The following is a 17,942-nucleotide window of genomic DNA, read 5'->3' as shown; positions in this document are numbered from 1 at the left end:
TAGGGATACGGTCAGTAAGGAGTGAGGAACACCTGGGGTAACGTAAGTTCATACGGAGGGTTAGGTTAGCTAGGGATACGGTCAGTAAGGACTGAGGAACATCTGGGGATACATAAGGTCATACAGAGGGTTAGTTTAGCTAGGGATACGGGAACCATAAAGGGAAAACTGGCACTACACTATAAATGTTGGTGAGATAGGAATGATATAAAATTCCGGTGCTGCCCCTTAAAAATAACAAGATTGGATAATACAGGACAGAATAGTAAGGGGTTAATGTAGCACTCACTCTCACTCAATGTCAAGTATTAAGGTTTAAAACATTCATACTTTAATGTTCAATAGTTAAAACCAGGATAAACATCCCTGATAAACAATTTAAACTACCCACAACCACCTATTTAACAAACGTTAAAAGAATAATGACCACCTATCACTCCTCTGTTTCCTGGCCGATAGCAGGAAACATCGGCATCAGGTGGCTGGAGTGAAAGGATGGCCAGTTTAGAAAGTGCTGTACAAACGCGTTTCGGCTATATATTAGCCTTTCTCAATGTTACACATTCATTGTTCAAACGATTAGCTAGGGATATGGTCAGAAAGGACTAAAGAACACCTAGGGTTAAATAAAGTCATAAGGAGGGTTAGGTTAGCTAGGGATACGGTCAGTAAGGACTGAGGAACACCTGGGTTTACATAAGGTCATACAGAAGGTTAGCTAGGGATACGATCAGTAAGGACAGAGGAACACCTGGGGTTACATAAGGTCATACGGAGGGTTAGGTTAGCTAGGGATACGGTCAGTAAGGAGTAACACCTGGGGTTACATAAGGTCATACAGAGGGTTAGATTAGCTAGGGATACGGTCAGTAAGGACTGAGGAACACCTGGGGTTACATAAGGTCATACAGAGGGTTAGCTAGGGATACGGTCAGTAAGGAGTGAGATACCTGGGGTTACATAAAGGTCATATGGAGGGTTAGGCTAGCTAGGGATACGGTCAGTAAGGACTGAGGAACACATGGGGTTAAATAGGGTCATACAGAGGGTTAGGTTACCTAGGGATAAGGTCAGTAAGGACAGAGGAACACCTGGAGTTACATAAGGTCATACAGAGGGTTAGGTTAGCTAGGGATATGGTCAGTAAGGACTGAGGAACACCTGGAGTTACATAAGGTCATACAGAGGGTTAGCTAGGGATATGGTCAGTAAGGAGTGAGGTACACCTGGGGTTACATAAAGGTCATACGGAGGGTTAGGCTAGCTAGGGATACGGTCAGTAAGGACTGAGTAACACCTGGGGTTACATAAGGTCATACGGAGGGTTAGGTTAGCAAAGGATACGGTCAGTAAGGACTGAGCAACACCTGGGGTTACATAAGGTCATACAGAGGGTTAGGTTAGGTTAGCAAGGGATAAGATCAGTAAGGACTGAGGAACACCTGGGGTTACATAAGGTCATACAGAGGGTTAGGTTAGCTAGGGATACGGTCAGTAAGAACAGAGAAACACCTGTGGTTACATAAGGTCATACAGAGGGTTAGGTTAGCTAGTGATAAGGTCAGAAAGGACTGAGGAATACCTGGGGTTACATAAGGTCATACGGAGGGTTAGGTTAGCTAGTGATACGGTCAGTAAGGACTGAGTAACACCTGGGGTTACATAAGGTCATAAAGAGGGTTAGGTTAGCTAGGAATACGGTCAGTAAGGACTAAAGAATATACCTGGGGTTACAAAAGGTCATACAGATGGTTAGGTTAGCTAGGGATACGGTCAGTAAGGACAGAGAACACCTGGGGTTACATAAAGTCATACAGAGGGTTAGCTAGGGATATGGTCAGTAATGACTGAAGAACACCTGGGGTTACATAAGGTCATACAGAGGGTTAGGTTAGCTAGGGATACGGTCAGTAAGGACTGAGGAACACCTGGGGTTACATAAGGTCATACAGATGGTTAGGTTAGCTAGGGATACGGTCAGTAAGGACAGAGGGATAGGTTAGCTAGGGATACGGTCAGTAAGGACTGAGGAGCACCTGGGGTTACATAAGGTTATACAGAGAATTAGATTAGCTAGGGATACGGCTAGTAAGGAGTGAGGAACACCTAGAGTTACATAAGGTCATACGTAGGGTTAGGTTAGCTAGGGATACGGTCACTAAGGACTGAGGAGCACCTGGGGTTACATAAGGTCATACAGAAAGTTAGCTAGGGATACGGTCAGTAAGGAGTGAGGAACATCTGGGCTTACATAAGGTCATACAGAGGGTTAGGTTAGTTATGGATACGGTCAGTAAGGACTGAGGAGCACCTGGTGTTACATAAGGTTATACAGAGAATTAGATTAGCTAGGGATACGGCTAGTAAGGAGTGAGGAACACCTGGAGTTACATAAGGTCATACAGAGGGTTAGGTTAGTAAGGACTGAGGAACACCTAGGGTTACATAAGGTCATACGGAGGGTTAGGTTAGCTAGGGATACGGTCACTAAGGACTGAGTAACACCTGGGGTTACATAAGATCATACAGAGGGTTAGCTAGGGATACGGTCAGTAAGGAGTGAGGAACATCTGGGCTTACATAAGGTCATAGAGAGTGTTAGGTTAGCTAGGGATACGGTCAGTAAGGAGTGAGGAACACCTGGAATTACATAAGGTCATACGTAGGGTTAGGTTAGCTAGGGATACGGTCACTAAGGACTGAGGAATACCTGGGGTTACATAAGGTCATACGGAGGGTTAGGTTAGCTAGTGATAAGGTTAGTAAGGACTGAGTAACACCTGGGGTTACATAAGGTCATACAGAGGGTTAGGTTAGCTAGGGATACAGTCAGTAAGGACAGAGGAACACCTGGGGTTACATAAGGTCATACAGAGGGTTAGGTTAGCTAGGGATACGGTCAGTAAGGACTGAGGAGCACCTGGGGTTACATAAGGTCATACAGAAAGTTAGCTAGGGATACGGTCAGTAAGGAGTGAGGAACATCTGGGCTTACATAAGGTCATACAGAGGGTTAGGTTAGTTATGGATACGGTCAGTAAGGACTGAGGAGCACCTGGTGTTACATAAGGTTATACAGAGAATTAGATTAGCTAGGGATACGGCTAGTAAGGAGTGAGGAACACCTGGAGTTACATAAGGTCATACAGAGGGTTAGGTTAGTAAGGACTGAGGAACACCTAGGGTTACATAAGGTCATACGGAGGGTTAGGTTAGCTAGGGATACGGTCAGCAAGGACTGAGGAACACCAGGGGTTACATAAGGTCATACAGAGGTTTAGCTAGGGATACGGTCAGTAAGGAGTGAGGAACATCTGGGCTTACATAAGATCATACAGAGGGTTAGGTTAGCTAGGGATATGGTCAGTAAGGACTAAAGAACACCTGGGGTTACATAAGGTCATACAGAGGGTTAGCTAGGGATACGATCAGTAAGGACAGAGGAAAACCTGGGGTTACACAAGGTCATACAGAGGGTTAGGTTAGCTAGGGATACAGTCAGTAAGGACTAAAGAACACCTGGGGTTACATAAGGTCATACAGAGGGTTAGGTTAGCTAGGGATACGGTCAGTAAGGACTGAGGAACACCTGGGGTTACATAAGGTCATACAGAAGGTTAGCTAGGGATACGGTCAGTAAGGACAGAGGAACATCTGGTGTTACATAAGGTCATACGGAGGGTTAGGTTAGCTAGGGATACGGTCAGTAAGGACAGAGAAACACCTGGGGTTACATAAGGTCAATTTCCTGATTGATATTCCTATTAGTAACAACCTTAGGAAGGAATCCAGGTTTGGTACGCAAAACCACCTTATCAGCATGGAAAACAAGATAAGGCGAGTCACATTGTAATGCAGATAGTTCAGAAACTCTTTGAGCCAAAGAGATAGCAACTAAAAACAGGACTTTCCAAGATAGAAGCTTAATATCTATGGAATGCATAGGTTCAAACGGAAACCCTTGAAGAACTTTAAGAACTAAATTCAAACTCCATGGCGGAGCAACAGGTTTAAACACAGGCTTGATTCTAACTAAAGCCTGACAGAATGACTGAACGTCTGGAACATCTGCCAGACGCTTGTGCAGTAGAATTGATAAAGCAGATATCTGTCCCTTTAAGGAACTAGCTGATAGCCCCTTCTCCAATCCTTCTTGGAGAAAGGACAAAATCTTAGGAATCCTGATCTTACTCCATGAGTAGCCTTTGGATTCGCACCAATAAAAATATTTACGCCATATCTTATGATAAATTTTCCTAGTGACAAGCTTTCGAGCCTGAATCAAGGTATCTATGACCGACTCAGAGAAACCCCGCTTGGATAAAATCAAGCGTTCAATCTCCAAGCAGTCAGCCACAGAGAAACTAGATTTGGATGCTGGAACGGACCTTGAATCAGAAGGTCCTGTCTCAGTGGCAGAGTCCATGGTGGAAGGGATGACATGTCCACCAGGTCTGCATACCAAGTCCTGCGTGGCCACGCAGGTGCTATCAAAATCACTGAAGCTCTCTCCTGTTTGATTCTGGCAATCAGACGAGGAAGGAGAGGAAATGGTGGAAACACATAAGCCAGGTTGAACGACCAGGGTACTGCTAGAGCATCTATCAGTACTGCCTAAGGATCCCTTGACCTGGACACGTAACAAGGAAGTTTGGCGTTCTGACGAGACGCCGTCAGATCCAATTGTGGTGTGCCCCATTGCTGAATCAATTGTGCAAACACCTCAGGATGGAGTTCCCACTACCCCGGATGAAAAGTCTAACGACTTAGAAAATCCGCTTCCCAGTTCTCCACTCCTGGGATATAGATTGCCGATAGATGGCAAGAGTGAGTCTCTGCCCATCGAATTATTTTGGTAACCTCTATCATCGCTAGAGAACTCGGCAGGTGGTTAAAATCTTTGATTTCCTGACCTCCGTCAGAAAATTTTTCATGTCCACCGAATCTATCAGAGTTCCCAGGAATGGAACTCTTGTGAGAGGGATAAGTGAACTCTTTTTACGTTCACCTTCCACCCGTGAGATCTTAGAAAAGCCAACACGATGTCCGTGTGAGACTTGACTAGTTGGTAAGTCGACGCCTGAATTAAGATATCGTCCAGATAAGGCGCCACTGCTATGCCCCGCGGCCTTAGAACCGCCAGAAGGGACCCTAGCACCTTTGTGAAAATTCTGGGAGCTGTGGCCAACCCGAAGGGAAGAGCCACAAACTGGTAATGCTTGTCCAGAATGCCGAACCTAAGGAACTGGTGATGATCTTTGTGGATAGGGATGTGTAGATACGCATCCTTTAAGTCCACGGTGGTCATATATTGACCCTCCTGGATCATTGGTAAAATAGTCCGAATGGTCTCCATCTTGAAAGATGGGACTCTGAGGAATTTGTTTAGGATCTTGAGATCTAAAATTGGTCTGAAGGTTCCCTCTTTTTTGGGAACCACAAACAGATTGGAGTAAAAAGTCTGCCCCCTACTAGATCCGGTCCCGGATCGGGGGCTACCCCTTCATGCTGTCTTGGTGGCAGCAGCGGGCTTCTTGGCCTGTTTACCTTTGTTCCAAGTCTGGTTAGGTCTCCAGACTGACTTAGATTGAGCAAAATTCCCTTCTGGTTTTGCAGCAGGGGAAGAGGTAGAGGGACCACCTTTGAAGTTTAGAAAGGAACGAAAATTATTTTGTTTGGTCCTCATCTTATTTGTCTTATCCTGAGGAAGGGCATGGCCTTTCCCTCCAGTGATGTCTGAAATGATCTCTTTCAGTTCAGGCGCTAATAGGGTCTTACCTTTGAAAAAGATGGCTAAAAGCTTAGATTTTGAGGACACATCAGCAGACGAGGACTTAAGCCATAACGCTCTACACGCTAAAATGGCAAAACCTGAATTCTTCGCTGCTAATTTAGACAATTGAAAAGCGGCATCTGTAATGAAAGAATTAGCTAGCTTGAGAGCCCTAATTCTATCTAGAATATCCTCTAATGGAGTCTCATTCTGAAGAGCCTCGAACCAAAAAGCAGCTGCAGTAGTTACAGGAACAATGCACGCTATAGGTTGGAGAAGAAAACCCTGATGAACAAATATTTTCTTAAGGAGACCCTCTAATTTTTTATCCATAGGATCTTTGAAAGCACAACTGTCCTCAATAGGTATAGTTGTACGCTTAGCCAGGGTAGAAATAGCTCCCTCCACCTTAGGGACCGTCTGCCACGAGTCCCGCATGGTGTCTGATATGGGAAACATTTTCTTAAAAGTAGGAGGGGGAGCGAACGGAATTCCTGGTCAATCCCACTCCTTAGTAACAATGTCCGAAATCCACTTAGGGACCGGAAAAACATCAGTGTAGACAGGAACCTCTAGAAATCTGTCCATTTTACACAATTTCTCTGGAACTACAATAGGGTCACAATCATCCAGAGTCGCTAAAACCTCCCTGAGCAACAAGCGGATGTGTTCTAGTCTAAATTTAAAAGCCGTCATATCTGAGTCTGTCTGAGGGAACATCTTTCCTGAATCAGAAATCTCTCCCTCAGCCAGCAAATCCCTCACCCCCAACTCAGAACATTCTGAGGGTACATCGGATATGGCTAATAAAGCGTCAGAGGGCTCAGCATTTGTTTGCACACCAGACCTACTGCGCTTCCCATGCAACCCAGGCAGCTTAGATAAAACCTCTGTGAGGGTAGTATTCATAACTGCGGCCATATCTTGCAGGGTGAAAGAATTAGACGCACTAGAAGTACTTGGCGTCGCTTGCGACACTTGGGGAGAATTAGATGGCATAACCCGATTCCCTTCTGACTGAGAATCCTCCTGCGACATACTTTTAGTAGCTAAAATATGTTCTTTGCAATTTATTGACCTTTCAATGCATGAAGGACACATTCTAAGTGGGGGTTCCACAATGGCTACTAAACATATTGAACATTGACTTTCCTCAATGTCAGACATGTTGAACAGGCTAGTAATGACAACAAACAAGCTTGAAAAACACTTTATTTAGTGAAAAAACAACAATCTTAAAAAACGGTACTGCGCCTTTAAGAGAAAAAAAAAAAGCATACACGTTCTGCAAAACTGCTTTAAAATACACCAAACTTTCCAAATTTTTGATAGCAGACTCAATTTGTGTAGTTAAGATTGCCCCACAATAAATTTAACATTTAACCCTTTAATGTGCAAACCGGATTGAAATAAGGCCTAAATGAGGGGAAAAACACCCCCAGCACCTCGCCACAGCCCTGCTGTGGCGCCTACCTGCCCTCAGGGATTGTAAATATGGGGTTAAAGCTTCGATTTGGCCCAAAACATCCACAAGGGCCCTCAGGAGTTGGAGCTTGCTGCCTGAAAACAACTGTGCATCTGAGGCGCGAAAATAGGCCCCGCCCATCTCACTCGATGTCTCTACAGCCTCAAATAACCGCACCAGAGCGGTTTTAAACTAGCCATGTGGGTTCTGAGACCCAAAAATATAAGCCAAGTGTACCCTCAATAAAGTTGCCCAAAAAACGTTAAAAGCACTCCCAGTTACAAAACGAGAACATCAGCTGGTAAGTCCTTCATGACCCCCACATTCACAGGTCTAGCGCCCACTCCCCAATCCAAATGTACCAGGAACACAGCGCCCCCTGCTACCCTCACAGCCACAGTGTCTCCGGTGTGCTGGTTCTCAGACACCAAGTTCTTTTGGAGCAAGGTCATGGTAGCACCAGTATCCCGTAGACCACTGACCTCCTTCCCATTCACTTTAACCAGTTGCCGGTTATCACTGTGGGAAGCTTGCACAGGGTCTTCTTCATGTAGGATGCCCCAGCATTCTTTCTCCTCTACGCAGTGGGCCGCAGGCTGAGGGTTACGTGGGTTTCCGCCGGCGGGTCTTCTCCAGGACTGTGCTTGGTTCGCTGTGTTTAGGGGACACTCTGGTCTTTTGTGCCCTAGGTGCTTACATCCAAAGCACCGAATAGGTTGTGAGTAGTCCCGTGAGTTGAACCGGGTTGTCTGAGCATAGTTCGTGGCTGGAGGCCATGAGGTAGCGCGTTGCGCCGGAGGTTGATAACTGGTAGCTGCTGGGGTGACCGGGGGTCTGTACTCCACTCTGGCAGGGATCTTAGTGGTAGCAGTGTCCAGTTTGCGGGCATCCGTATACTCATCTGCCAGACGAGCAGCTTCATGCAGGGTGGAGGGTTTACGGTCCCGAACCCACTCTCTAACTCCTGCGGATAACTTGTCGAAGCAATGTTCCAACAGGAATAGCTGCAGCACCTCTTCCCCAGATATGGCTTGGCACCCCGCCATCCAGTGAGCTGCTGTGCGGTGCACCTTCCATGCCCAGTCGACGTAGGAATCTCCAACTAATTTAACAGTGTCTCTGAACCGCCTCCTGTATGCCTCCGGTGTAACCGCATACCTGGAGAGCAGAGCCTCTTTTACAGCATTATAATCCCCAATTTCCTCATCTGGAATGGCCCGAAAAGCCTCGCTGGCCCGGCCTGATAATTTTCTGGATAATATCGTGACCCAGTCCTCTGCGGGTACCTTGTGTAGGGCACATTGCCTCTCAAAATCTGCAAGGTACCCATCAATCTCACCTTCTGTTTCTATGAAGTTTTTAAAAGCTGCAAAATGTACTTTTCTCTTTTCCACTGGGGTTGCTGTGACTTGGGCTGCTTCGGCGAAATAGGTTGGCCTCCACAGCGGCTATGACCCGGTCGATAATTTCTATAGTCGGGTTGAGGCCATAATGTGCCAGTCTTATCTTAACCGCCCGGTCAAAGCTTGCTTCTTCGGGGGTTCTGTCTGATATGCTGGGCCCATTGGTTCCTCGGGTCCCTGGTACTCCGTCCATCTCGGTCAGTATTGTAATAATCTCCCTCTTCCTGAGGTTACTGGCTTGTCCGCCCCGTTGTTCTAGCAGGTCTATAAGGGTGGCTCTTTTCAGCCTTTCATACGGTATTCCCATTAGGTCCGGATGTGTAGTTGCTCTTCTGGGCGATAAGGATCATCCAGTCGCTTGCCACCAATTGTTATGGTATAACCCGGATACCAAGGGTTAATACCAGATGAAAGATGTCCTGAATATGGGATCAGCAACAAACAACCCAGCTAATTCCCCCCAAACATGAGACCAAGCTCCATCTTGAGGGTAAAACAGAAGAATGTGTTTATTGAGGGCTATATGCCCAGTATTTATGCAGAACGCCCCTAGGAGACCAGATGGGGGGTTGGAAGAGATTAGATAGAGGGAAGACGCCCTTTTACAGGATACATTAGAATTACATTACTTAACCAGATAAATAATTAAACACAAAAAAACAATGGAGTCCTTTTTCACACCTGGCAGTCTGAACTCTGGAGGTGATTAAACAATGTGAACGCTTATCACTTAAACTTAATTACAGTAAACAATAGCTGCTGCCAGGAAACCTGTCTTTAGAAAATAGTTTCTCAAAGCGTAACAAAGTTAACCCTTCCAGTACTGACAGAGGGGTCTGTCACAATCCATATGCTGCCTGAGAGTAAATAGTACACACCGGTACCATTTAAAACAAAAAACTCTTACTTGAAGAAATTAAAAACTAATATTTTATCACCTCTTTCACTTTACCCTTCCTAGTACTTAGAGTAGGCAAAGAAAATGACTGGGGGGTGGAGCTAAGGGAAGAACTATATAGACAGCTCTGCTGTGGTGCTCTTTGCCACTTCCTGTTAGAAGGAGGATAATATCCCACAAGTAAAGGATGAATCCGTGGACTCGTCGTACCTTATAGAAGAAATATTTTTCAACAAGGGATACCAAGATAACAAAGCACATTTGAAAATAGAAGTGAATTTAAAAGTGTCTTAAAATTACATGCTCTATCTGAATCAGCAAAGTTTAATTTTGACTTTCCAATCCCTTTAACTTTGCAGTGCTGCTCCACCTCAGGCTGTTCTCTTCAAACAATATTGTGCTCTGGCTGCAGCTAGACAAGAGCTGTTTATAGAGAACAGACAAATCTAGAGCAGCACAATGATTGATAACTGTCTCTCAGGGATTTTCTCAACCCCACCCGCCACCCCCTAGCCTTTACCGGTCTGTAAAAGAGGTGACTTACATTTTTACTGCAGAAAATCTGCCAATAAAAAATAATCTCAGGGGGTGAGCACAATACACACACACAGGGGGTGAGCACAATACACACACACACACACACACACACACAGGGGGTGAGCACAATACACACACACACAGGGGGTGAGCACAATACACACACACACACACACACACAGGGGGTGAGCACAATACACACACACACAGGGGGTGAGCACAATACACACACACACACAGGGGGTGAGCACAATACACACACACACACAGGGGGTGAGCACAATACACACACACACACAGGGGGTGGGCACAATACACACACACACACACAGGGGGTGAGCACAATACACACACACACACAGGGGGTGGGCACAATACACACACACACACACAGGGGGTGAGCACAATACACACACACACAGGGGGTGAGCACAATACACACACACACACACAGGGGGTGAGCACAATACACACACACACACACAGGGGGTGAGCACAATACACACACACACAGGGGGTGAGCACAATACACACACACACACAGGGGGTGAGCACAATACACACACACACACACACACAGGGGGTGAGCACAATACACACACACACAGGGGGTGAGCACAATACACACACACACACAGGGGGTGGGCACAATACACACACACACACAGGGGGTGAGCACAATACACACACACACACACAGGGGGTGAGCACAATACACACACACACACAGGGGGTGAGCACAATACACACACACACACAGGGGGTGAGCACAATACACACACACAGGGGGTGAGCACAATACACACACACAGGGGGTGAGCACAATACACACACACAGGGGGTGAGCACAATACACACACACACACACAGGGGGTGAGCACAATACACACACACACACACAGGGGGTGAGCACAATACACACACACACACAGGGGGTGAGCACAATACACACACACACACAGGGGGTGAGCACAATACACACACACACACAGGGGGTGAGCACAATACACACACACAGGGGGTGAGCACAATACACACACACACACACAGGGGGTGAGCACAATACAAACACACACACAGGGGGTGAGCACAATACACACACACACACAGGGGGTGAGCACAATACACACACACACACAGGGGGTGAGCACAATACACACACACACACACACACAGGGGATGAGCACAATACACACACACACACACACACAGGGGGTGAGCACAATACACACACACACACACAGGGGGTGAGCACAATACACACACACACACACAGGGGGTGAGCACAATACACACACACACACAGGGGGTGAGCACAATACACACACACACACAGGGGGGTGAGCACAATACACACACACACACAGGGGGTGAGCACAATACACACACACACACAGGGGGTGAGCACAATACACACACACACACACACAGGGGGTGAGCACAATACACACACACACACAGGGGGTGAGCACAATACACACACACACACAGGGGGTGAGCACAATACACACACACACACAGGGGGTGAGCACAATACACACACACACACAGGGGGTGAGCACAATACACACACACACACACACAGGGGGTGAGCACAATACACACACACACACAGGGGGTGAGCACAATACACACACACACACAGGGGGTGAGCACAATACACACACACACAGGGAGTGAGCACAATACCCACACACACACAGGGAGTGAGCACAATACACACACACACACACAGGGAGTGAGCACAATACCCACACACACACAGGGAGTGAGCACAATACACACACACACAGGGAGTGAGCACAATACCCACACACACACAGGGAGTGAGCACAATACACACACACACACAGGGGGTGAGCACAATACACACACACACACAGGGGGTGAGCACAATACACACACACACACACACACAGGGGGTGAGCACAATACACACACACACACACACACAGGGGGGTGAGCACAATAGACACACACACAGGGGGTGAGCACAATAGACACACACACAGGGGGTGAGCACAATACACACACACACGGGGGGTGAGCACAATACACACACACACACAGGGAGTGAGCACAATACACACACACACACAGGGAGTGAGCACAATACCCACACACACACAGGGAGTGAGCACAATACACACACACACACAGGGGGTGAGCACAATACACACACACACACAGGGGGTGAGCACAATACACACACACACAGGGGGTGAGCACAATACACACACACACACAGGGGGTGAGCACAATACACACACACACACAGGGGGTGAGCACAATACACACACACACACACAGGGGGTGAGCACAATACACACACACACACAGGGGGTGAGCACAATACACACACACACAGGGGGTGAGCACAATACACACACACACACACAGGGGGTGAGCACAATACACACACACACACAGGGGGTGAGCACAATACACACACACACACACAGGGGGTGAGCACAATACACACACACACAGGGAGTGAGCACAATACACACACACACACACACACACAGGGAGTGAGCACAATACACACACACACACACACAGGGGGTGAGCACAATACACACACACACACACACACAGGGGGTGAGCACAATACACACACACACAGGGGGTGAGCCCAATACACACACACACACAGGGGGTGAGCACAATACACACACACACACACAGAGGGTGAGCACAATACACACACACACAGGGGGTGAGCACAATACACACACACACACAGGGGGTGAGCACAATACACACACACACACAGGGAGTGAGCACAATACACACACACACACAGGGGGTGAGCACAATACACACACACACAGGGGGTGAGCACAATACACACACACACAGGGGGTGAGCACAATACACTCACACACAGGGGGTGGGCACAATACACACACACACACAGGGGGTGGGCACAATACACACACACACAGGGGGTGAGCACAATACACACACACACAGGGGGTGAGCACAATACACTCACACACAGGGGGTGGGCACAATACAAACACACACACACAGGGGGTGAGCACAATACACACACACACACACACACACACACAGGGGGTGAGCACAATACACACACACACACAGGGGGTGAGCACAATACACACACACACACAGGGGGTGAGCACAATACACACACACACACAGGGGGTGAGCACAATACACACACACACACAGGGGGTGAGCACAATACACACACACACAGGGGGTGAGCACAATACACACACACACACAGGGGGTGAGCACAATACACACACACACACAGGGGGTGAGCACAATACACACACACACAGGGGGTGAGCACAATACACACACACACACAGGGGTGTGAGCACAATACACACACACACACAGGGGGTGAGCACAATACACACACACACACACAGGGGGTGAGCACAATACACACACACACACACACAGGGGGTGAGCACAATACACACACACACACACAGGGGGTGAGCACAATACACACACACACACACACACAGGGGGTGAGCACAATACACACACACACACAGGGGGTGGGCACAATACACACACACACACAGGGGGTGGGCACAATACACACACACACAGGGGGTGAGCACAATACACACACACAGGGGGTGGGCACAATACACACACACACACAGGGGGTGGGCACAATACACACACACACACAGGGGGTGGGCACAATACACACACACACACAGGGGGTGAGCACAATACACACACACAGGGGGTGAGCACAATAGACACACACACGGGGGGGTGAGCACAATACACACACACACACAGGGGGTGAGCACAATACACACACACACACAGGGGGTGAGCACAATACACACACACACACAGGGGGTGAGCACAATACACACACACAGGGGGTGAGCACAATAGACACACACACAGGGGGTGGGCACAATATACACACACACAGGGGGTGGGCACAATAGACACACACACAGGGGGCGGGCACAATACACACACACACGGGGGGGTGAGCACAATACACACACACACAGGGGGTGGGCACAATAGACACACACACAGGGGGTGGGCACAATATACACACACAGGGGGCGAGCACAATACACACACACACAGGGGGTGGGCACAATACACACACACACAGGGGGCGGGCACAATACACACACACACACACAGGGGGCGGGCACAATACACACACACACACACACAGGGGGCGGGCACAATACACACACACACGGGGTGGGCACAATACACACACACACAGGGGGTGGGCACAATACACACACACACAGGGGGCGGGCACAATACACACACACACGGGGTGGGCACAATACACACACACACAGGGGGCGGGCACAATACACACACACACGGGGTGGGCACAATACACACACACACAGGGGGTGGGCACAATACACACACACACAGGGGGTGGGCACAATACACACACACACAGGGGGTGGGCACAATACACACACACACACATGGGGTGGGCACAATACACACACACGGGGTGAGCACAATACACACACACGGGGTGAGCACAATACACACACACACAGGGGGGCGGGCACAATACACACACACGGGGTGAGCACAATACACACACACACAGGGGGGCGGGCACAATACACACACACGGGGTGAGCACAATACACACACACAGGGGGCGGGCACAATACACACACACACACACAGGGCGGGCACAATACACACACACACAGGGGGGCGGGCACAATACACACACACAGGGGGTGAGCACAATACACACACACACAGGGGGGCGGGCACAATACACACACACGGGGTGAGCACAATACACACACACACACAGGGGGTGAGCACAATACACACACACACACAGGGGGTGAGCACAATACACACACACACAGGGGGGCGGGCACAATACACACACACGGGGTGAGCACAATACACACACACAGGGGGGCGGGCACAATACACACACACGGGGTGAGCACAATACACACACACAGGGGGGCGGGCACAATACACACACACGGGGTGAGCACAATACACACACACGGGGTGAGCACAATACACACACACAGGGGGCGGGCACAATACACACACACACACAGGGCGGGCAGAATACACACACACACACAGGGGGTGAGCACAATACACACACACACAGGGGGTGAGCACAATACACACACACACAGGGGGTGGGCACAATACACACACACACAGGGGGTGAGCACAATACACACACACACAGGGGGTGAGCACAATACACACACACACACAGGGGGTGAGCACAATACACACACACACACAGGGGGTGAGCACAATACACACACACACACACAGGGGGCGGGCACAATACACACACACACAGGGGGTGAGCACAATACACACACACACACACACAGGGCGGGCACAATACACACACACACACACAGGGGGTGAGCACAATACACACACACACACACACAGGGCGGGCACAATACACACACACACAGGGGGTGAGCACAATACACACACACACAGGGGGTGAGCACAATACACACACACACAGGGGGTGGGCACAATACACACACACACAGGGGGTGAGCACAATACACACACACACAGGGGGTGAGCACAATACACACACACACAGGGGGTGAGCACAATACACACACACACACAGGGGGTGAGCACAATACACACACACACACAGGGGGTGAGCACAATACACACACACACACACAGGGGGTGAGCACAATACACACACACACACACAGGGCGGGCACAATACACACACACACACACAGGGGGTGAGCACAATACACACACACACACAGGGGGTGAGCACAATACACACACACACACAGGGGGTGAGCACAATACACACACACACACACAGGGGGCGGGCACAATACACACACACACAGGGCGGGCACAATACACACACACACACAGGGGGTGGGCACAATACACACACACAGGGGGCGGGCACAATACACACACACACACAGGGGGTGGGCACAATACACACACACAGGGGGCGGGCACAATACACACACACACACACAGGGCGGGCACAATACACACACACACACAGGGGGTGGGCACAATACACACACGGGGTGAACATGACACACAGGAGATGCACTTACGTTTGACACTGGAGCTGCTCATGCTTGGTTATATGAAGTTGCTGGCAGTGTAGGAAGAGGGCTGCTGTGTAGTGAAGGCTATAAGAGATGCGCTCACACAATCAGGGTGTCCTTCGCTGACCTGGCTCCCTATGCGCCACTTTCACCTGTAACAAGCACAGAGCATTATTATATCTGTGTCCTCATAAGGCACCACCCTAAAGAGAACACAGTGGTCGAGCTCCAGGGGCCACGTCACAGTCAGTTACACCTGGGGTACGCCGTGTGCTTAGGGAGCCCAGCTCCAGGGGCCACGTCACAGTCAGTTACACCTGGGGTACGCCGTGTGCTTAGGGAGCCCAGCTCCAGGGGCCACGTCACAGTCAGTTACACCTGGGGTACGCCGTGTGCTTAGGGAGCCCAGCTCCAGGGGCCACGTCACAGTCAGTTACACCTGGGGTACGCCGTGTGCTTAGGGAGCCCAGCTCCAGGGACCACGTCACAGTCAGTTACACCTGGGGTACGCCGTGTGCTTAGGGAGCCCAGCTCCAGGGGCCACGTCACAGTCAGGTACACCTGGGGTACGCCGTGTGCTTAGGGAGCCCAGCCTGCTCACTAAACAACCGGCACAGGGTGAGCTCTCAGGGAACGTGCGGATACCTATATACAAGCTGTGGTACCTGATGTATCTGCAGAAGGGCTCAGTGAACAAGGAGTGAACACCACACATGAAGTACGGATACTGCCCAGCTGCAGAGTCACCACCTGACAATCAAATGATCAGTAAAGCACAGAACTCTGCTGGCACAGCCTGCGTACACAACCCAGCAGCCTGAGGCAAATCACAGGGCCCCGTGTGCCTTATCACACTCACAAAAACTAGCAGCAAAGTCTCACAGGGGCCACGTAACCTAGTTATCAAACACACTACAGCCTCACAGGGGCCACGTAACCTAGTTATCAAACACACACTACAGCCTCACAGGGGCCACGTAACCTAGTTATCAAACACACACCACAGCCTCACAGGGGCCACGTAACCTAGTTATCAAACACACACACACACTACAGCCTCACAGGGGCCACGTAACCTAGTTATCAAACACACACACACTACAGCCTCACAGGGGCCACGTAACCTAGTTCTCAAACACACACTACAGCCTCACAGGGGCCACGTAACCTAGTTATCAAACACACACCACAACCTCACAGGGGCCACGTAACCTAGTTATCAAACACACACACACTACAGCCTCACAGGGGCCACGTAACCTAGTTATCAAACACACACTACAGCCTCACAGGGGCCACGTAACCTAGTTATCAAACACACACCACAGCCTCACAGGGGCCACGTAACCTAGTTATCAAACAAACACCACGGCCTCACAGGGGCCACGTAACCTAGTTATCAAACAGACACCACAGCTTCACAGGGGCCACGTAACCTAGTTATCAAACACACACACACTACAGCCTCACAGGTGCCACGTAACCTAGTTATCAAACACACACCACAGCCTCACAGGGGCCACGTAACCTAGTTATCAAACACACACACACTACAGCCTCACAGGTGCCACGTAACCTAGTTATCAAACACACACCACAACCTCACAGGGGCCACGTAACCTAGTTATCAAACAAACACCACGGCCTCACAGGGGCCACGTAACCTAGTTATCAAACACACACACACTACAGCCTCACAGGGGCCACGTAACCTAGTTATCAAACACACACACACTACAGCCTCACAGGGGCCACGTAA

The 17,942-nt window shown here is 49.3% G+C and overlaps 1 protein-coding gene across 1 annotated transcript in view; it reads right to left on the bottom strand.

Annotated features, from left to right (window-relative positions):
- MROH1 (maestro heat like repeat family member 1) overlaps positions 1-16,331 on the bottom strand; it is a 1,587,326-nt gene extending 1,570,995 nt beyond the window's left edge. The window contains exon 1 of the mRNA XM_053715983.1: positions 16,190-16,331. Coding sequence (XP_053571958.1) covers positions 16,190-16,211 — 22 coding nt within the window. The 5' untranslated portion in view covers positions 16,212-16,331. The remainder of the gene's footprint in view (positions 1-16,189) is intronic.
- Positions 16,332-17,942: the final 1,611 nt, after the last annotated feature.

The sequence above is a fragment of the Bombina bombina genome, chromosome 5 (genome assembly GCF_027579735.1).
Source record: "Bombina bombina isolate aBomBom1 chromosome 5, aBomBom1.pri, whole genome shotgun sequence".
Taxonomy (NCBI): Eukaryota; Metazoa; Chordata; class Amphibia; order Anura; family Bombinatoridae; genus Bombina; species Bombina bombina.
The sequence above is the reverse complement of the archived record's forward strand: the minus strand, read 5'-3'. Positions and strand labels throughout refer to the sequence as shown.